Source organism: Atractosteus spatula, chromosome 5, assembly GCF_055471065.1.
Source record: "Atractosteus spatula isolate fAtrSpa1 chromosome 5, fAtrSpa1.hap1, whole genome shotgun sequence".
NCBI classification, from domain to species: Eukaryota; Metazoa; Chordata; class Actinopteri; order Semionotiformes; family Lepisosteidae; genus Atractosteus; species Atractosteus spatula.
Window position 1 is genome coordinate 64,987,296 of NC_142710.1, and position 20,623 is coordinate 65,007,918.

The following is a 20,623-nucleotide window of genomic DNA, read 5'->3' on the forward strand; positions in this document are numbered from 1 at the left end:
AACTCGCCAGTTTTGTCTCCGTTACAGGACAGGACTTCGTGCTTACCTACGCCATGTCCCTATTCCTCCCGGAGCTACGGGGTGTTTTACAATTCAGTTCAAGCGTTATGAGCCCCCTGGGGAAAAGCGCTTTACGACAGAGCCCAGCGCGTCAATCCAACAAAAACGGACGAAATTCACCAGCAGGGAAGACGGAGCAGCAGCGCTTCAGGAGACAAGAGCGTTATTTTACCTTGAGGGCGAGATTGCGTGCATCTCTCCTACCGTCCGGTAAACGGTACCGAAGCATCCGGTCAAAGTCCAGCAGATGAAACAGCCAACCTGCAGCTCCTTCAGCAAATCGCCCGTAACGGCTACATGCACAGAAAGTTTTCATGGTATTCGGCAGACTGCACTACTTGGACATATTGCATACACCCAGGACGCATCGCAGCTCTGTTTATATTGAGCTCTGTCTGAGTTTATCTTATTCCATTTCTATTGCGCTATTATCTATTATTTTGCAACTTTAATTTTGTGATTTTTATCCCCCCCGTGAGCTCGTAGAAAAGACATTTCCTTGCCAGCGACTACTGCCGCACGCTGTATTGTTGTGCATTCGATCAATAAACTTTGATTGATTGATTGATTGATTGACTGACTGATTGATTGGTAGAGGGGGTGTAGGATTTCTTGAGTCCTAGGGGCCGGTGGCCTAGCCGTGACAACTACAGCGAGAGACATGCCGTCTTCAAGCCCGTGCTTGGTCATTCTCGCGCGGCCAGTCCCAGCGCAGCCAAGACGGACAGCATGCAGTCTCCCCACCGAAGGAGCGCCGGTCCGGCAGCGAACCCCGGACCCAACATCTGTGAGGCAGCAGCGCTGAAGCCACTTTGTTCCGCGCTGTGTCAGAGAACAGATTCCATCGTGTCCCTCACACTCCCCTCGCTACCCACGCTTGGGGGCAATATTTGCGTGTTTTGTTGTTTTTTTTTTCCACGCGATGGGCATTTTCCACGAAAGGCCACGGTATTTTCGGCTTTTGCCAACGCTGAGGGGGTTAGGCCAGCGCGCAAAACCAGAAGAGCACCAGCAAAGCGCAGCTGTGCCGGGGGACGTACGTAGCGGTAAACCAGTCACAGGTCCGCCGACAGATGGTGCCTTTTAACACGAGACCGCCCGACTTCTGGAAAAAAAAAACAAACAGCTGGACTGTTTCTGCTACCAAAGTCCGCCTCCCCAGCCAGCGCCCCCAGCACGCCACCGCGCAGAGCACCGAGGAGAGCGCTCCAGACCCAGATCAGCTCGAAATGCAACCGTTTTTCTTCTGTTTGACAGCGGCGGTCTGTGGCGGCCTTGTTACAGGTAAGAAGGACTCCTGCTCACCGTTCTTTTGGGGAAATTGCCCGTTTGTTTTTACCGGATAGAAGAGCGTCGGGCGCTTCGTTGCCTTGCTTGCTCGCCTTCATCTCAAGACTGCTTTTCCACATCAGCTCTTTGGACAATAAGCATCAGGCCCAGCTGATGTTATGCGGGCTCTGAAAAGCGGGGGACACGAGCAGATTTAAAGTCCCGGAGTCCCTGTGGTGAATAAAGGAGTCACCTGGGGGTTACGACAGCCCTGCAAGGCAGTCTTTAATCCCCCCCGCTGGCCAGCGTGCCTGAATCATCACTAGTCTGGAGAGACCTGGGGGAGAATGTGGCATTTCACCCATTAGGGGGATAAAGACTTGGTTGAGTCAGGCGAGAACTCGGGTGGAGCGACTTTATCATCTCTCCATCGGCGTCGGAATAATCGATTCCTTGAATGGTTGTTTTGGTTTCGTTGATCGGGTCTGGTTCTGCAGTGCCCATGTCGCAATAGCGATGAAAATCAGCCCACGGAAATGAAGGGGACCGATACGTTTGACAGCTGGAATTCTGTTGTACAAAGAGGCGACACTCAAGTGTGGAAAAGAATCGGAGGTTTCAGACTCCGATTTCCACATTTCTTGAAATAACTCCTTGCCCTTACGTTTTGCCCACCGCTCCGAATGAAACATAACGATTGCAGTTAAGCTCACGGTAGGAGAAGAATCGGTCTTGAACTTTTCAGGAGACTTAACGATTCAGGCAGCTCCTGCGTGCATGTTTTTGTCTGTGCTTATTATGATATGGATGAAAAAAGGGAGCTCATTGTTTGCGTGCCTGCGTGTGTGTGTGTGTCAGTATAAGTTTTTCGGCGTATTTCATGAGCTTCCAAGGGATGAGAGTCATGCAAAAAAAATAAATAAATAAAAGTACTGTCACCACGTGAATGAAAGCTTAGGTCATGTTCACACGGGAGTCCGGATCCCGAAGAAAAGCACCCGACGGCTGTCTGCATCTCGGGTCCCTAGGTGTCGCATAGAAATCATTTTCTAAAGAGCAATATCGCGTCCCTGAGATAACGGCGCGTGAGCTCTTCGGAGGGGGGGCACAGATTGTTTGGGGTGGGGGTGGGGATATTGGAGTTGGATGCGAGCCCGGGACACACAGTTTGTTGTGGGCGGCGCTCTTGCGGTAAACAGACTCCCCCCCGGCGTTCCTGGAAGGGATGAGCGGATAAGAGCGAGGAATGAGGTGTCCCGGGACGTTGAGGCAGCGGGGGGGGGGGAGTTGTTTGGATTGTGTGGGAGTTCAGGAAGAACGTTTGTCTGGATTGACCCTGTGTCCTTTCGTAGTGTCCCGAGACCCGGCTTAGCAAGGAACAGCAGGCCCAGGTGATACTGATTAGGGAGCACAGCTGTTCCGTGTCCCTCTGGCACTGAGCTCCTCACCCAACCCCCAGAGCCCACAGCACGCCACTGCCCCTGCCTACACAGCTGGGCATGCCGTTCTCCAGGGGCTGGTGCCCCCCTCCCTTGGTTTGCTTCATCCAGTGCAGGAGCCCATCCCAGCGAGCAGTGGGAGCGAGGCGTGGTGCACCCTGGACAGGACACCAGTCCATCGCTGGGAAGACACGCCCTCACTCGAACCAGGGCCAGTTTTCAGTAGCAATACTTTCAAATTGGAGCTGCCAGTTTTGTTACTGTATTTACTCCACCTATTGTAGACACGCCCCCCCCCTTTGGATACGCCCCTTCCCTGTCAGAGCCAATCATCTTCCGACCTGCTGCAGATGCCACTGCCCCTCGCTGGAGAGTCTCTCCCAGATGTCATGGCGAGCCCGTGAGGGCTCTTAGGCTGTCACCCGGGAGGTGCCTCTTTCACCAGACCCACAGGTGTCCAGGCCGAGCCGTGCCGCTGTGGGCGGAGCCTCAGTCCCAGTCGGCTAGTAACTGCTCCAACCCGAGACGCTCAGCCCGCACGCCGGGAAGTGCGCTGTGTCCAGCGGGGTCAGTGTCCCCTCCGATCTAACAGACTGCCGCCCCTCCACTTTCATGAACGGCGATGCAGCGCCCCTTGCCCTAGTGATGGCCGAGCCGCGGGACCCTCTCGGAGCTCGTCCACGGACCTCACCGGAGCCTCTGCTGTGCACCTGTTGCTCCGCGGGGACGCGCTGACCGCGGTGTCACTGGGGCTCCCTGGCTGACCTCGGCTGTGCAGCGAGCAGACAGTCCCACAGCCGCAGGCGCTGCTGTTTGCTAACCTTGAGTCCCAGGCTAAACCCGCCGCCCTCCGCGCTGCTCTGACTTAAAGGGACAGAGGGGCCTCTGACGTGAGCTCTGGTCGCGTAGGATTCATGGTGTTTGCACCATCGCTGATCTGAGGGGAACGAGGTTAGTACCACCCTGGAAAGTATAAAGGAAGAAACACAATGTCTCAACTCTCTGAGCCTTCTCCAGGTTTGTGTTTCACCTGTCTGCAGATTTTCATTCTGACTCGGCTCTTACGGAGCTAAAGCAGCTCCTCTGCGGGCTTAAGGGGTCTGGTTTGATGGCGTCTTCCAGAACTTCAAGTTCTGGTGCTTTGGACAGGCCTAGAGAACCTGCAGACACCCAGGCCCTGCAGGACCGGGGTCGGACATCCGTGTCTCATCCCCCGCGTGCTGTAACTTTGCACAGAAAGGAAGCCCGTGCTGAAGGCCAGCGGAATACAGGAAGCTGTGTCTGGGAGAAAACCGAAGCCCAGTTAACGGAAGTATAAACCGAATCGCTTGGTTAGCGTTGGTTCTGTTTCTCTGCGCTGGATGGGCGTCCCGCCCAGGGTGTACCCCGCCTTGCTCCTGCTGCTTGCTGGGATGGGCTCCAGACTGGATGCGGAGGTTAGAATGTGGCTGGATGTTGGTTCTGTTGCTATGGATCAGTGGGGCGCTCACGGAAAAGCTTGGGCGGAGCCCCGCAATGGGCTGGGAGAGCAGAGGCCAGCGGCGTGGCGTCCCCAGACCCTTGACGGAGACGCTGTGTGTGTGTGTGTGTGTGTGTTCTGACAGGATACCGGAGCCCCCTGAATGACTTCCAGCGCTCGGAGGGGCGTGAACTGGTACCCTTGAAAGGCAGCGTGGACCGAGTGCGGCCGTTTCCTGGCGTGAGTCTCGAGGAGTGTGCCAAGCAGTGCTCCGAGTCCCTGGACTGCAGGTAATGTGGCGCGGAGAACCTGGGCACAGCCAGTCGACACTCTGGGGGCAGGGCGCACTAACTGCATGATTTCGCACGGGCTGCTGAAAACACAGAGCTGAAGTCAGGGGTCTTCTTCAGACAGCCAGTCGGCTTCGCTCCCAGCTGGAGGCCAAGGAGCTTACAGACCACCTGGTCGTGAGATGTGAGGGCTCTGCTGGCCGGGGTGGGCGCCAGCTCCTGTCAGTCAGGGAAGAAGCAGGTCCGCTTCCTGTCGACCACAAACAGTGATGCTGAAAGGCAAAGGGGAGTAAGCCATCCTCAAAGACCCTGTGTTCTTGCGCTCTTGGCTATAAAATAAAGGTTGCAATCTGCCAGGACCCCTCCCCCAAAAGGCATTCATGCTGTTACGCTGATTAAATTAAGTAGTGTGAAAGGAGTTTAAAAATATCGACAACCTGAATAAAACCATTCTGTAACCCCAGGGGCAGCTGGTGGCTCCAGCTCCTGTCTTCCACTGTGTTCTCCAGGACCTGGGTGACATGCTGTTGTTCTGGGGGGTCATTATGACCTCATCACTATGGTCGCCCAGACTGGCCCAATGATGTCATGGCTTAACCAGCATGCACGACATTGCTTAATTGCAGCCTGCCATTACAGGTCCAAATACAGTGACAAATACAGAGTCTGGAGCAAACCAGCCAGCTCTTGAGTAATGTCCAAACCGCCCTGCAGTAGTGAAATGAGCAGCCCTGGTACTGAGACAGTATGTAGGCATCACAACACCAAGCACTAAAGAGAGCATACACAAACACTGCAGTATTTCTGTATTTGGCGTGGTTCTGGCCTTGTGAGCTGGATGCTTGCACAGAAGTACGACACCACAAAGTTTAAGGGGAAAACCAGATTATTCTCCTGTGCACTGGGGTCTTCTGTTTATCTGTCTACAATTTGTAGGAGACGATCAATATGGGATACAGTACATTGTCATGGTATTTCATATTTCCATTACTTTTAAATAATTCTCTGATATTACTGCTCTCTTTAAACTAATGAATTCTAAGCTATTTCTACTCATTCCCCCTCAGTTTTGAATTGCCAATGGCTAGACACCTACTGCGGGCCTGCAGGCCTACAGGCAGCTGCCCCAGAAGGGGCCACACTGGCACTCCTCTGGAGTGCTCTCCTGGCGAGGGGCTGTGCCCTTCTGTCGCCTGCTACACCCGGTGCTTCCCAGAGCCCAGCCTGAGCGGCCTGAGTCGTGCCCAGCTCTGCAAGCTGTTGTGCAGCCAGTCGCGGGGAACGCTGGTCACATCCGGCTCGTGCGTTCACCCCGGCATCCCTCTGCAGCTGCTCCGGGACGATTGCTATCCAGGCGTCCGCTTCCTCAGGGAGCAGCCGGTTCCGTCGCTCACTCGCACGTCCGTGTTGTGTTTACTCATGTAAGCCTGGGGGATCCGGTGTCTGTCATTGGCCCTCTCCCCCCCTCCACCCCCACAGAGCCTTCAATTACGAGACTCGCCCCTCCGTCACCTGCAAGCTCCTGCCGTGGATCCGGGACACCAACAGCGCCGAGGTGAAGAGAAATGTCAACTCGGACCTGTACGAGAAGAAAGGTGAGCCGCGCCCCTGTCATCAGGCCCGCGTGCGTTCCTGCAAGGCCTCCGATTAGCTGACGGGCCCCATTCGTGCCCCAGTCGGGAGAGACGAGTGTGCCCTTTGACCTCTGACCTCTGACCCGTGACAGCACAGCCGTCACTTAGATGAAGCAAATGTTTCTTCTCCTGTGGGTTTGCTGTTCAATAAGCACGTTTCCCACACTTGATTGAAGAGGGCTTGTGGATCCGAATACTGCGGGAGCTGCATGTAATTCAACATCCGGGCCCCCTTTAACGTAGGTTCTTTCCCTGCCTTGACTGGGAGCGGAAGAGGACTCACGCAGTCCTGCTGTTCTGAGTGGGTTTGCATCTGGAAGGTGAAATTAGAGGCTTTAGGAAAAGGAAAAGGAGAAGTCCTCCTGAGCTGTAAATGTCATCTCAGAGGAAATCCAGGAGCCTTGCGCCCAGAATGAGGCAATGTGGGCTCCCGGCTGCCGGCTAACCCGTCATCACCTAATCTCTGTCTCTCCGCAGATTACCTGCGGCAGTGCATCGTGGGAAAAGGCACGACCTATCGGGGCAAGGTGTCCAAGACCGTGAGTGGGCGCGAATGCCAGCAGTGGTGGTCCAAGTTCCCCCACGACCACAGGTGAGGTGGGGGAGGGGAGGTGGGGGAGAGCGCCCCCCACCAGGCGAGATCTTTCCGTGCAGCTTATGAGTCCTCCGGCTTTTGAGCGAAGCATTCCCAGCCCCACCCCACACCAGTTGGAAAAAAGGCAATCCTGCAGCTATGAAAGCCCCACCAGCCTGCATGAGCAACCGCGTGCGCCTCCTGTTAGGGGCTGTTCTACGCCATTTCTTCTGGCATGTCCAGGGACGGTTCAGATCAGACAGAACTAGACAGTTTGATTAATATAGACTTCAGGATCATTGGCAGTGAAGACACGGAGGCACTAACATAATGTGGATCTCTTTAATCTTTACATTGTTTTTAGAAGTTCATGGCATACTGACATATAGCTGTCTGGCAGCCACTATGACAGGAACCTGCTTTTTCTGTGTTGAGATTTGCATCAATTCTTATACAAAAAGCTCAACAAAAGTTGACTGCTGGATGCACAGTGCTGTGGGAGAGGTGAGAAATTTAAGCGCTTGCTGCCAGTTTTATATCAGGGGTGCTTGTCGGTCCCTGAAGCCTTTAAAGCTTTCAGAAAGCTCTGAAGTGGCCAAAGACACGACTTCCCCATTGTTCCCCACTTGCCACACCCCCGAGTCCGGTCGCCCAGCAACAAGCTCCGCCCCTCCCCATGTAGACACACCCCTTCCGCCAAAAATGGCCTGGAGCTGAACTACTGCCGGAACCCCGACGGAGACCCCAGCGGCCCCTGGTGCTACACCACCGACCCCGAGCGGCGCTACGAGACCTGCGGGATCCCGCGCTGTGAAGACGGTGAGGCCCGCCTTGCGATTTTGCGTTGGGCTTGCGTTGGGCGGGGCTGTGGGCGGGGCAAAGCTGGGAGATCACCCTGCGTATCCTAGCATGAGCGCTGGGAGGGACTGTGGGCCCTGTTCCCTGAGCTCCTGCGGAGGTCCGGATGACCGCAGTGTCAGAGCCGGGACAAGGGAAAGGGGTGGGGCTTGGAGGGACTCTCTTATCGTGCAAATCCAGCCCCAGAATCCACTTGTTCTGACTGAAAAAGGACAATTGCCCTTTTTAAGAAGAGTGTGTACTAGAGATGGCATGAATTTGCATGAGTGTGTGCTTACTGGTGAGTACTATTGAGAAAAATAAAGTTTATTTTGATAAAGAAGAAAATATCCTCACATGAGCGAACGCAGTGCTCTGCCACAGGGCTCGCCCAGAGCGTGGAGTCACATGGGGTCAGACGAACAGTTGAACTGTTGTTAACTGTTAGTACAGCACCGTGTGACCTGCTGATCGCTGCTCACAGGCTGGGTTCTGGGTTCAAGTGACCAGCGAGGTGGCCAGCTGCATCACCGGCACTACCTGTTGGGAATGCATGCTGCCCGTTTGACATGAGGCACGAGTTTGCTATTGGCTAAGAAAGAAGTCAGAAATGTTGTAGGCCGCTATTCCCAGCTGGCTCCTTGGGAGACGAGCTATGTCCAGTGTCCACCTCCATCCTGCACGTCTGGTGCTGCTCACTGAAAACCTTCCCTTTCCTTCTCTTTGAAGTTCGGAGGCTTTTTCCTGCCGGCGGGGCTCCTGATTAAGGGTTGAGGGCAGGTGTGTTTAGGTCTGCAAATGAGGAGACGCTTCTTCATGCAGAGGATTGTGGGGGAATCTGGTTCAGTCTCGCCCAGAGGCTGCTTGAGGTCCCTCAGGAAGTGTTGGGTCCACGCGGGGGGGCCGGGGGCTGGGGGGCCACCTCTTTTCCATGACCTGTCTCCTGCTCCTGTCTCTCCTCTCCTTCAGAGGTGTGCATGACGTGTAACGGAGAGGATTATCGCGGGCAGGTGGACCACACGGTGGAGGGGCTGGAGTGCCAGCGCTGGGACCAGCAGTACCCTCACCAGCACATATACCAGCCCGAGAAGTAGGTACCGGCCCGGCCCGGCCCGGCCCGGCAGAGCCCCTGCGCCTGCAGGTTCAGGCCACGTGCCGTCTTCCTCTTCCATTAAAAGGCGTCTTGAAAACACTACATGTTTAGGAGCTGCAAACAACTGAACAAGGGTCCCGTTAAACACAAGCAGCTGAATCAATCAATTAGAGCCGAGCTCAGGTGGAACAGATACTTTGGGGTGTCCCACGGCTAGGGTGCAAAAGCCCACAGCCTGGGGTCAGCGTGTGCGACTGGGACAGCCCCGCAGGTCTGTGGGCACAACGGTGTCACGTAATTTGGGGTCTCAGCTTTATTATCCTCCTCCTAGATCCATCAACAGCGCCCACCCCCGGCTTTCCAAGCACTGTCAGAGAGAAAGGGCTTCCCTGTTTGCTCCCTCTGCTCCCACACAAGGCGTTATCTGTCAGAAAGGTAGAAAAGCAATTAGATTTTTTTCCTCCTGTGATCCGCTGACCCCTGGTGGTCCACAGGCGCCCCGACTCTGGAGTCAGTAAACACCGGCGGACTGCCCTGCTCCGCGAGTGTATGTACTGAGGCCACAAATAAGGATTTTCCAGTTTAAGGCGGATATGTTACCGATGTGACCTGATGGCGGGCCTCTTGAATCCGTCAGACTTCCACGCACGACGGAGTGTCAGGAACGGAGGGGTGAGGCACGTTGGCGAAAAGAACAGGGGTCTTCGCCTCCTCATGCACCCCACCACTGTCCTCTGTCCCCAGGTACCCCGACAAGAGTCTGGACGACAACTACTGCCGCAACCCCGACGCGTCTCCCGTGCCCTGGTGCTACACCACCGACCCCAAAGTGGAGAGGCAGGACTGCCGGATCAGCAAGTGCCGTGAGGGGCTCTCCACGCTCACTCTGCACTCACTCCTCCAGGGCTTCCCAATCCTGCTCCCGAGATCCACACCTGGTTTCCATTCCAGCCCAGCTGCCATCAGACGATTATTTTACATGACTAATATTGTGCCCCCTAAGGGGCTGCTTACTGAATGGGATGCTCGGGAGCCGTCCCTAGGAGTCGGGTTGGGTACCCCTGGAATAAATGTATAGAGACTACCCCAATCGGCAGGTCCCCAGTGGGGAGCACAGCTGCTTTAATTCCACTAGATATTGATCCCCGGCCCCGCAGAGCCCCAGTCCAACAGTTTTTATAGGTCACCATCAAACAAGCCAGGGGAAGTTTAAGTATGAGCAATTAAATGGCAATGCAGTCATCTAGAGATCATGTGGAATGAGATCGGAATATCCTCCAGCCCTTGGGGACCACTGTTCCCTCCATGGAAACCTGGCTTGCTCAGTCGATCGATGGCTTCCACAGGTGATGTGGGGTGATCTGGAAGAGGAGCTGGATCGGGGGCTCCCCGGGACCCCCAGGGGCGGGCGGAGACCCCCCTGCTCCAGGCCTTCGCAGATGCCCCCTGGGGAGACGGCACCCCCTTGTGGTTTCACCCCCACAGGGGGCGTGAAATCTGCCCGTCTGTGCAGTTTTGGTTCAGTTTCATTGTGAGGCACAGCGCCGGTGCGGTGATGGTTTTTCAGTCACTCAGACGTCGCCTCGCCCCCTCTCTCTCTCTCCCTCTCTGTGTCCTCGCAGAGAAAATGCTGAAGCACTCCCGCTCCACCCACACCACCTACTGCTTCCGCAACCGGGGGGAGGACTACCGCGGCAAGGTCAACGAGACCACCTCGGGCATCCCCTGCCAGCGCTGGGACGCGCAGTACCCCCACCAGCACCCCTTCTACCCACAGGCCTATGAGTGCAAGTGAGAGAGGGGGCAGGGAGGTGGCAGAGGGAGGGGGAGAGAGGGAGGGGGCAGAGGATCGGCGATTTAAAAAAATTCCATTTTAAATTTGCAACGTGTAAATCGCAATGGGAAGAACTTTCGGTCCTGAAAGCACGGCGCTGCCAGCTCTCTTCCTCCGGGTCTCTGCAGGGGGCTGGAGGAAAACTACTGCCGGAACCCCGACGGCTCCGAGGCGCCCTGGTGCTTCACCTCCGTGCCGGAGATGCGGACGGCATTCTGCCTGCAGATCAAGCGCTGCGCCGACGACATTGAGGCGGAAGGTAGGGGGCGCTGCAGCTGTCGGGGGGATGTGGGGGGGTTTTGGAGGTGGCTGGACTAACGGGGTGACGTGCAGAGCCTGTGCTGAAGGTTCCCCTTTCCTTCTGCCATGCAGCACCGGGAAGATCAGAAGAGCTGGATAGAAAATCCATCCATCCAGAATCTGAGCGTTTGTCCCCATCCAGTCTTTGGACTGTGGGAGGACACCCGTACAAACACGGAGAGAACATGCAGACTCCACACAGATAGGAGCCCAGATCTAGAGTTGAACCCAGGGCCCCAGCAGTGCTGACCGCTGTGCCACTGTGTTGCCCACTAGCTAGAAAATGCAGGGTGAATTTTGCAAAGTAGCAAAAATCTGCAAAACTGTTCAGAAAACGGGACGGAATCAAGAAACGGTGCAAAAAAATGCTTCCAGTCAGGCTGTCGGCTTTGTGCCTCCCTGTGAGCCACGGTTGTCTTTCTCTCTCATCAGACTGTTACCATGAAAATGGAAAAAACTACCAAGGCACTGTGCGCAAGACCCGGAAAGGCATCACCTGCCAGAAGTGGTCCCTCAACACGCCTCACAGAACCAAGTAGGTCTGGACTGAGAGGGCCCAGTACCACCCCTGCTTCCTCTTCACATTCCCTTGCTCACAAACATGCACAGACATTTAGAGCAATAGCATTAGTATTATTAATTCTATCTGAGAGGCTCACTCTCTGTTCCTCAGGCTGGGACAGGAAGAGTAACATACTGGGCAACATCTCTGTTGTGTTTTCTTCTCCATTTTTTCCGTGTAGTGTCCTCTCTGAGCAGCCCAGGACTGCCTGTCACCCAGTTTCTATGGCCAGGCTATAGTCCCTGAGTCTGTCCTCTCTGAGCAGCCAGGATTGAATCTGAACCTGAACCTGTTCTCTCTGAGCACGAGTCCAGCTTCTATGTCCAGGCAGTGGTCACCGAGCCTGTACTAGACCAGGGTCCTACCCCTCTGCACTCCCCAAACCACCCTGCTGTGGATCTTTCTACTTGAAGGGACAAGCTTTAGGCACAGTTTCAACCACTTGCAGGCAGGAGGATGGAAGTCTATATGCAGTACCCATGTTTGTAAGAGGACAGGTAAGAAAAGAAGGTGTTTTAAGTGCATGAAGCAAACCAGCACTTACCTGACGAAGCGAAGATGCTGTACTGCCTTGTCTGTGTCTCTCTCTCAGACAGACAGTGTGTCAGGGCACGTTGCTGGCAGTGCTGTATACTTAGCTCAGCCACAGAGCGCCCTGGGTCGGCGTGAGAGAGATGACTCGGGAGGCCCACGTGTGTGTGTGTCTCTCTCTCCCCGCGCAGGATCAACCCGACAACGCACCCGCACGCCAACCTGACCGAGAACTACTGCCGGAACCCCGACGGCGACCGGCACGGCCCCTGGTGCTACACCACCGACCACAAGACGGAGTTCGACTACTGTGCCATCAAACAGTGCGGTGAGGGCGGGGCTGCCTCCCCCACCACTGTCCCCCCCTGTCCACGATTCCTCCCCTCGCTCGCCCCCCTCCCTGTAAACGATTCCCGCCGAGTCGGCGATTTAGGGCTATGAAACACGGCTGCCTGTCTGTCTCGGGTGCGATCAGCTACTGACGTTTCTGTTGTCTCTGTGCCTCCACAGCTGGGGAGAAGGTCTCCATCGTGGAACCAGCAGGTGAGATTTCCCTGGGGGATCCGTGAGCGTTTCCGATGGATGTGGGTGGCGGTCGCTCAGGGCGCGTTGTGTTGGTTCGGGAATGGGAAAGGCGTGTGTGTGTGTGTGTGTGTGTGTGTGTGTGTGTGTGTGTGGCTGGGCACGATGGGATGGGTCCTGCCTCTGGCGTGTTTAACGTTACCTGCCCTGGCGTTCCCTGCTCCTGTCTGGATCTGCCGCAGAGAAGGTGGAGTTTACTGAGTGCGGGAAGAGGGAGGATCGGGTGAACATGAAGGCGCGGATCGTGGGAGGCATGCCTGGCAACTCGCCCTGGACCATCAGCCTGCGCGACAGGTATGGGCGCCCCGTCACTGCGCGGCTCTCCCGAGAAACACGAGTCCGCCGGCTGCCGAAACCTTTCCCATCCGTTAGGAAAACATGGAGCAGCATTGCTCCTTGAGCACAATCTGGGCATGAAGCCCCTCCGTGCACGAGGTGGCTGCTGTTTTTTGTTCATTCATGCCAACACTCCCAGTCATGGGGGGGAGCGGGGGCAAGAGTTGCTCAAATCTGCAAAAAAGAGCAAAGTTCAGTCACTCTTTTCCGAAGGCCTGCTGGGAAGTGTTTTGTTTGTTTTTTTGCTCTTGCGATCAGGGACATCTGGAGTCAAGGTGACTGGGGGGTTTCTAGAGTGCTTTAAATCCCTTGTGGAAAATAACATCTTTGCACTTCTGGCTTCTGGCGGGGGGTTTCTAGATTGTGGAAGGGCAGCTGGAATTCTAAGGGTTTTCAACTTTTCAACTGGCAGCTGCTGAAGATCTAAACAAAATAGGCGATAGGAACCCTTAATCGCATAATAACTAAGCAATGAAGACCAGCAGTGGAAGGGGAACCTGCCTGACCTGGATCGGGAAAGGATCCCGTTCCAGAATCCTGGATCTAGTACAGAGGCCTTCAGTTCCCTCTGCTCTAGAACTGTGTTTGGAAGTGGAAAACACGGACATCATTTTCCCACCATGTGAAGATGCTTGAAAGATCTGAGGTCTCCAAACCACATTCAGGAAACGCAACAGCCCTTCAAATGTCTTCTCACAGTGGCTGCACATTAACGGACTTTTTCGTACGGGTGCTTCCTTTGTCCCCCTTTCGCCAGATTAGTGGTGCGCATGGCTATTTTACCTTCCAAGCAGTTGACCTGGGTTTGATTCCCGGCCAATGCATTGACAAACTTTAGCCAGCAGCCACACAGCCCTGCAACTCTGCAGATGGCAGCCCCACTGGAGCTCAGCAGGTGGGAGCCTGGCCAGTACCTGGAGGGGAATCCCCTTGGGACAAGCTGAGGTTGCTGCTGGAAGAGGTGTTAGTGGGGCCAGTAGGGGGCGCTCACCCTGTGGCCTGTGTGGATCCTAATGGCCCACTTTAGTGATGGGGACTCTATTACTGCAAAAAGGAGCGGATTGAGATGTAAAACCAGTTGTCCCGACTCTCTGTGGTCATTAGAAATCCCAGGGTGTCACTCGAAAGGAGTAGAGGGTGTTACCCTGGTGTCCTGGCGAAATTTCCCCCTGGCCTTTACCAGTCACGGCCTCCTGATGATCCACCTCTCTGAACTGGCTTCATCACTCTGCTCTCCTCCCCACTGAGAGCTGGTGTGTGGGGAGCGGACTGGAGCATCATCCAGGTGGGGCTGCATGCTGGCGGTGGTGGAGGGGATCCCCATGACCTGTACAGCGCTGTGAGTGGAGTGTCCAGAAGAAATGCTGTATAAGTGTGAGGAATTATTGTTATTATTTTGTCACATCTTCTGCCATCGCCCCCAGGAAAGGTCAGCATTTCTGCGGCGGCTCCCTGGTCGACGCCAAGTGGGTCATCAGCACGAGGCAGTGCTTCTCCTCCTGGTAAGGTGCTTGCTGGGGTAGGCTCCCCCGCGACCCCGTGACCCTGTCTTTCTAAGAAAAAGTTAGAAAAAGAAAAAGGGGTTAGAAAACGGGTGGGTGGCTCAGGAGGTGTTGGTGCTCCGATGGAGAGCGCAGGATATCGGACCGCTGCAGAAGTGCAACCATAGCGGAGCTCGTTCGGACACAGTGATGTCAGCGCCCTCCCTGCGCCTAGCAGGGACCTCAGCTGCCTGGGCTGAGGGAGGTCTCCTTTAGCTCGTGCGGCTGCTTCCCTGTTGCGTTACACCGGAGACCTGGCTTCACGCCCCAGGTGCTGCGGGACGAAACCGGTGCCGGAGGGCACGAGCCCGCGCAGAACCCCGACGGTCGCACAACGATATCCGTGTAGGGCGAGGAGACGAGGCGCAGGGTGTCTGGGGTGAGCTCTTGTGTCAGACGGGGGACTGGGTGCCGGTCCGGTCCCGGGTGACGGTGCTATTGGTTCGCAGCGACGCCGACTTGACCGGGTACTCCGCCATGATGGGCACGCTGTTCCGGGACCCGAAAGAGGGCGAGCCGAACAAGCAGAACATCCCTCTGAGCAAGATCGTGTGCGGGCCGTCCGAGTCGTTCCTGGTCATGCTGCAGCTGGAAACGTAGGGCTCTCTCTCTCTCCCCCGCCCTGATCTTCACTTCTCACTCCTCTGCCTCTCTCTTCTCTCCTCTGCTCCCTTCCCCCGCTCTATCCCTCTATCTTCTCTCCTATGCTCCCTTTCCCTTTCTCCTCTCTCTCTCCCTCTCTATCCCTCTCTCCCTCTCTCTCCTCTCACAGTGTCCAGTTCACTCTGTCTCTCCTTCCTCAGCCCTGCCCAGTTCAACGAGCGAGTGTCCCAGATCTGCCTGCCCCCCGAGCGCTTCATCGTCCCGGAGGGCAACACGTGTGAGATCGCCGGCTGGGGGGAGACCCAAGGTAAGGTGGGGCGCATCTCGTGGCCGGGCATAGGGCCTTTTCCAGCACCCTAGGAATTTCCTGGTTCTGGTGTTCCTGTTGTCCACTGGGGATTTTTCTAGCTGTGCTCCACCTACTCAGTGACCTTGGATACTTCATTGGAGCGCCATATACAGAAGTACAGGGCAGAGGTCAAGTCCTCCTGCCTCGCTCCGGCTAAGTCTCACGAGGCTCCACACTCCAAATTCCCAGCAGCCCCTGCTTGCTGCCCCCTTCTCTTCATCACGACCCCAGCAGCAGCCCCTCAGCTCGTTACTCCTAACGAGCATGAAGCTCGGCCTTGTCCCCGTGGCCAGGCTGTCTTTCCCTCGGCGAAGCAGGTCTGCGCCACACCTGTAAATAGGCCTGTGGCTCTAGAAAGGATGCAGCTACTGAGGAGCTGAAAATAAGGGTCAATTTCACTGGATCTTCCACTCCGGAAAAATCGATCCGGAGCGCCGCCGGAATGCAGGCCAGCCGAACCTGGGATCAGGAGTAGCAGGGGTGGGAAGAGGAAGCCCTGCTCTCTGTGGTTTCCTTTCCCTGCCCCCCCCCCCCATCCACCCGCCTGCCCTCAGCCGGGGCAAGAGGCGGGCGCTGAAGTCCTGACGTAAAACGTCTTTTGGCAACAGCTGGCAAGTCCTCTGGGCGGCACAAAAGAAGAAAAGTAGCCAGTTTATAAACACAAATTGATGGCGTCATGTACTCCATCTCATTAATAAAGCTGCTGTGTGCTTTATGTCTCCGGTACGATGCTCCCTGTCCTTTCGGGTTTTCGCAAAAGGCGGCGGACACTGTTTCCGTCATTTTCTTCTTTAAACATACAGTGCTGTCTGTACAGCTGGGCACTGGAGTGATTACAGTACACCGAAAGCATGCACGACAACCACCATTTAAAGGGTGCCAGGGCGGTACTATTATAGTAGTAGATATTATAATTATTATTTTGCTTGGTGTTTTTATCCAGCGTGACTGAAACACATGCCCTTTGGTGCAGCAGGGAATGTTACCGGCAGACTTACGTGCAAGGGTAAAAATAGCAGCTCACCATTCAGGATTTGAACCTGCAACCCTTCTCTTAAGAGGCCACAGCCCTCACAGCCCTCACCACCCTTCCACACAGCAGACTGCTCCCCTCGAAGCCCAGAGTTTTCCACCCTGTGACCCCAGAGGGACTGCTGTAGTGTCATGGTCGCCCCTTGTCGTGCTCGTTTCTCGCAGGCACGGCGGACGAAACGGTGCTGAACGTCGCCCAGATGCCAGTTCTCAGCAACAAGGAGTGCAACAAGTTCTTCCGGGGTCGCGTGAAGGAGAACGAGATGTGCACGGCGCCCATCCATATCCCTGTGGGCGCCTGCGAGGTACAGCTGACTGACGGCCCCCCCCCGCCGCCCCTGTTGTCTCTTGCTGCGTTTCAGTTTTAGGAGCAAGAGGCGATGTTTCTCCCCCAGCAAGCTCCAGGGTGAGAAACCTGGACCCTCGACCAGCTCGCCTGCCCTGGACACATGTGTGCACCCCATGCACCCCTGGGGTCCACTCACCCAGGCTCATCTGTGGAAGGGAGTCCCTGGCATGCAGTTAAAAAAAACCTAAGCAGATGTTATTTGAGGGCTGTAAGAATTTGAGGACATCGGTTTAGTTCGTCCCTCAACACTAGTTTCATCACATGGAGGTGCTCTCATTCCTGTCTACTGCAGAACAACCTCTGTCTGAATATTTGTTTGTCTGTCTCAGAGGGACTGGTCTGTCCCTGTCCGTCTCCCCTTGTCAGTCTGTCTCAGAAGGACTGGTCTATCTATCTGTCCCCGTCTGTCTCAGAGGGACTGGTCTGTCCCTGTCCGTCTCCCCTTGTCAGTCTGTCTCAGAGGGACTGGTCTATCTATCTGTCCCCGTCTGTCTCAGAGGGACTGGTCTGTCCCTGTCCGTCTCCCCTTGTCAGTCTGTCTCAGAAGGACTGGTCTATCTATCTGTCCCCGTCTGTCTCAGAGGGACTGGTCTGTCCCTGTCCGTCTCCCCTTGTCAGTCTGTCTCAGAAGGACTGGTCTATCTATCTGTCCCCGTCTGTCTCAGAAGGACTGGTCTGTCTATCTGTCCCCGTCTGTCTCAGAGGGACTGGTCTGTCCCTGTCCGTCTCCCCTTGTCAGTCTGTCTCAGAAGGACTGGTCTATCTATCTGTCCCCGTCTGTCTCAGAGGGACTGGTCTGTCTCTGTCTCTCTGTCTGTCTCAGAGGGACTGGTCTGTCTCTGTCTCTCTGTCTGTCTCAGAGGGACTGGTCTGTCTCTGTCTCTCTGTCTGTCTCAGAGGGACTGGTCTGTCCCTGTCTCTCTGTCTGTCTCAGAGGGACTGGTCTGTCCCTGTCCATCTCCCCTTGTCAGTCTGTCTCAGAGAGACTGGTCTGTCCCTGTCTCTCTGTCTGTCTCAGAGGGACTGGTCTGTCTCTGTCTCTCTGTCTGTCTCGGAGGGACTGGTCTGTCCCTGTCTCTCTGTCTGTCTCAGAGAGACTGAGCTCTCTGTCTGTCTTACTCCTACAGAAGGACTACGGAGGCCCTCTTGCCTGCCAGAACAGTGACTGCTGGGTTCTGGAGGGAGTCATGATCCCCATGAGGAGGTGTGGACACAAGGGCCAGCCCAACATCTTCATCCGGGTGTCCGTGTACGTGGACTGGATCAAGAAGGTCATGGAGCTGGCTTAGACACCCGCCCGGAGCCCCCCGAGCCCCAGAGACGAGCTGGGCACGACCAGACGTCTGAAATCCTTTAAAGACAAACTGGCAGTTCACCATGACGCACGCGAGGCGAGACAGAGTAACGCGGAGATGCGAAACGTCCCCCCCGCGCCCTTCAGTGCGGCCGTCAGCGCCGTCTCTCATCGCTGCACGGGGTGGACTCTGGCTCTGGGTCGCTCTGGTCTTGCTGTTGTGCCCCCCTTGCCTCATCCCACCCGTGTCTTCTGTGCGTGCAACCTCTCCCCCCCCCCCCCCCGGAGTGGGCTTCCCCGAGCCCGATCCCGCATCGCGTTCCGGCAGACCTTCAGAAGCAGAGAAAAATACATCGCCTAAAGAGCACGGCACCTAGGTTCATTTGAACAACAGGAATCTTTGAGCTCAAATATTATCAGCGGTCTCTGCGTCGTTTGTTGTTACATTTCGACTCCCACGCAGGGGGCTGCGGCAGTTAGTCCCTGGGTTCCCGTCCAGTTTAAGGCACCTTCCACGTGGAGTTTGCATGTTCCTCCCAAAGACACACTAACTTTACGATTTGATTGGCTATTGGTAATCGTCCTCTTGTGATGGGCTGGGCAGGATGACCCCTCTTACACATTCTCAGTTTCCCCTTAAGCAGAATAGGTGCAAATCTAGACTCAACAGTTCCTTTTCAGCATGACATAGACGCAACCTTTGATCGCATTTAAACAGCATTTAGTAAAACCTGCACCAGCTCGTGGGCTTCTGTGAGTTGTAGCTTAACTGTGTTAGTGCTGAGTGTTAGATACCAAAGGATTTTGCTGGTCTACAGGGATCTGCATGGAGTACTGGCACACGGGAGGACATGATGGAAGACTTAATACTCCACATTTACAACTTGTATAATGTTAGCACGCCCAGAGGGGTTGGGCAGCCAGTTGACCTTGGACCCCCAGAGGTTTCTTTTTTCCTCATTACAGAGGAGTTTTTGGTTCCTCTCCTCCGTTGTCTTCTGGCCTTTTCTCTTTCAGTATTGTAATGTCACACAGCTTTGTTAAGCGCCTTGGGGCAACCTTGTGGTGGAAAGGCACTATATAAAAACAGATTGACTTGAAATGCATGTGTGACCCGCAGGCCCCTGCACAGCCCAGCGCAGATTTTGTCAGACCTGCTGTGGGCGACTGACTGCGGCTCTAGACCCAGAGATTGCCCAGTTTGATCAATCGATTGATCGATTGATTGAATGACTGATTTTACTGTCAGTGTTTTTTTTTTGTTTCAAGTGATCCCTGTGTCTGACAGGCTGCAGCCTTTGAAGCAGCACATGGCAAAATTAAGTGCAGTTACCCCGTTCCAAAAACAAATGTCGTTTTCCTACCCGCTGGGTAAAGTGTGGAAGAAGCACCCGCGTGTGACGTCAGACGGCCGACAGCCGGCGCAGGGATCCCCAGCAAACGACAACGTGACCAACGTCCCGAAACACATCGTCCACAGGGCTCGCTGATCGTCCGAATCAATGAGCGCACTGCTCACGTCGCCCACAAGGTGGCAGTGCTGCATCTCCGGAAAGCAGTAGGTCACTCGTGTCCAGAAAAACAGGTGCCTTCTCAGCAGCATGTTCATAAAACCTCTTCACAGCAGTTGCAGATAAGCCTGGAGAATTCGGGACGCTCTCTTCTACATTTGTTTTACTCGTTATTACGTTTTTTTTTCAGAACGACAGAAAATTAAAGTCGATTAAAGTCTCCCGCGCCGTCTTTTTTTTTTTTTTTTTTTAAGTTGAAGCGGTGAAGCATCTGCCGCACTTTCCGCGCGCGGGGAGGTGTGCCTGCAGGTGTCGAGAGGTGGAGAACCACCGTGCACCAGCGTCCTTGCGGTGGGCCGGGGTACCGATGAGCCGGGGCCCTCTCGCGAGCGGTCGGGGGCTCTGCCTTTTCCTCGTGCTGGAGGCCCGGGATCTCACGTGGGCTGGGGGGGGTCGGCATGCCGGGAGTTTGCGCCTCGGGACGCCTCTCACCCCCCCTGACCTGCCATCTCACGGCTGGGAATTAGCAGGGCATGACTGGACTCCGCGCCCGAAAACCACTGTCAGGTTTTCATCTTCCCTCTCTGCCTCTGGGGCTCTACCTGCGAAATCCCGTCTTCCTTCCCCCTCTCCCGCCTCTCTCCGGGCTGTAGAGACATCCTCCTCCTGGAATATCTCAGCGGAAAACCTGCAGGGCTTATTTTTGTTTTCAGTGCGTGTGTTTCTCCCGCGGTGATGAACCACGTATTTTATAGACGGGGACAAGTGACAGGTTTATTCCCGGCTGAAAAGAGAAGAAAGGGAACACCGCGTTTCGGCTGTGGAGCCTTCTTCGGGCGACGTCGCAGTGTGGTCCCACAGCCGAAACGTCGTGTGACCGCTCCCTCTGCAGCCCGCGCACGCTGACGCAGCTCCCCGCCGGAACTGTGTGATATACGGAAGCGCTTTTCCAAAGCCGGGGACGCTACAGGCGGCGAAAATGGAGGAAAAATAAAAGTGCAATAAAAGGTAAAAAAAAAAAAAACGAAGAGCGTACCGGTGTATCCAGACAGAATGACATAAGCCCTGAGTTTGGAGAAAATAAATCTCCGTCTCCGGTCGAGTCGGAGGAAGGGCATCGGCAGAAGAGTCACGCCCCCCAGAG

General features: G+C 55.3%; 1 protein-coding gene across 1 annotated transcript; it reads left to right on the top strand.

Moving 5' to 3' along the window:
• The first annotated feature begins 1,230 nt into the window (after positions 1–1,230).
• mst1 (macrophage stimulating 1) lies at positions 1,231–18,383 on the top strand. Its single transcript, XM_088917606.1, has 18 exons — positions 1,231–1,344; positions 4,373–4,517; positions 5,997–6,112; positions 6,629–6,743; positions 7,408–7,544; positions 8,532–8,652; positions 9,400–9,518; positions 10,278–10,446; positions 10,618–10,748; positions 11,222–11,324; positions 12,074–12,210; positions 12,393–12,425; positions 12,647–12,758; positions 14,225–14,302; positions 14,791–14,937; positions 15,145–15,251; positions 16,491–16,630; positions 17,802–18,383. Exons 1-18 carry the CDS (start codon positions 1,290–1,292, stop codon positions 17,961–17,963), a joined length of 2,127 nt encoding a protein of 708 aa, XP_088773732.1. The 5' UTR covers positions 1,231–1,289; the 3' UTR covers positions 17,964–18,383.
• Positions 18,384–20,623: the final 2,240 nt, after the last annotated feature.